General features: G+C 22.1%; 1 protein-coding gene across 4 annotated transcripts in view; it reads left to right on the top strand.

Annotated features, from left to right (window-relative positions):
* The window catches only part of LOC107619125 (actin-1), a 3,374-nt gene that overhangs the window by 801 nt on the left and 1,998 nt on the right, over positions 1 to 575 (top strand). For all 4 annotated transcript variants that reach the window (XM_021111621.1, XM_021111623.1, XM_016321350.2 and 1 more), the window contains one exon: positions 163 to 235. In XM_021111621.1, coding sequence (XP_020967280.1) covers positions 176 to 235 — 60 coding nt within the window. In that variant the 5' untranslated portion in view covers positions 163 to 175. The remainder of the gene's footprint in view (positions 1 to 162; positions 236 to 575) is intronic.

Below are 575 nucleotides of genomic sequence, written 5' to 3'. Positions count from 1 at the left end.
TCAGATTATTGATTACTTTATTGAAAAAATAAATAAATATTTTCTAATATTCATAGATTATTTTTGAATAATATTTTTTTTATATCTGTGTGCTTTTTTTTCTATCTTGTAATGATTATGTTATTTTCTACTTTATGGAAAAAAAATTGCGAAATTTAATAGCAATCAGTAGAAAATGGGAGATGCTGAGGATATCCAACCTCTTGTTTGTGACAATGGAACTGGAATGGTCAAGGTACATACGGATCCAAACCTCTAATCTAACGTAGTAGAAAATTTTTGTCATAGCTCTTGTTTATTTTGTGATATATGCATGATTATAAGAATCGGATTGAATCGATGAGTCTAATTAGATAAACTAAAAATTAATCATTAGTAAATCGATTAATTTAGATAAAAAAAATCAATTGATAATTAATCAATAAAAAATAATAAAAAATCAGTTAATCGGTTAAATTGATATAATTTTTTTTAATGATTATAATTTTTTTAAAAGAAAAGAAGAGTGAAAGTTGAGAAAGAGAAAAATTAATTCTCCTTATTTTAAAAATTTTCAATGAATAAAAAATAAAAAC

Source organism: Arachis ipaensis, chromosome B09, assembly GCF_000816755.2.
Source record: "Arachis ipaensis cultivar K30076 chromosome B09, Araip1.1, whole genome shotgun sequence".
Lineage (NCBI taxonomy): Eukaryota > Viridiplantae > Streptophyta > Magnoliopsida > Fabales > Fabaceae > Arachis > Arachis ipaensis.
The sequence above is the reverse complement of the archived record's forward strand: the minus strand, read 5'-3'. Positions and strand labels throughout refer to the sequence as shown.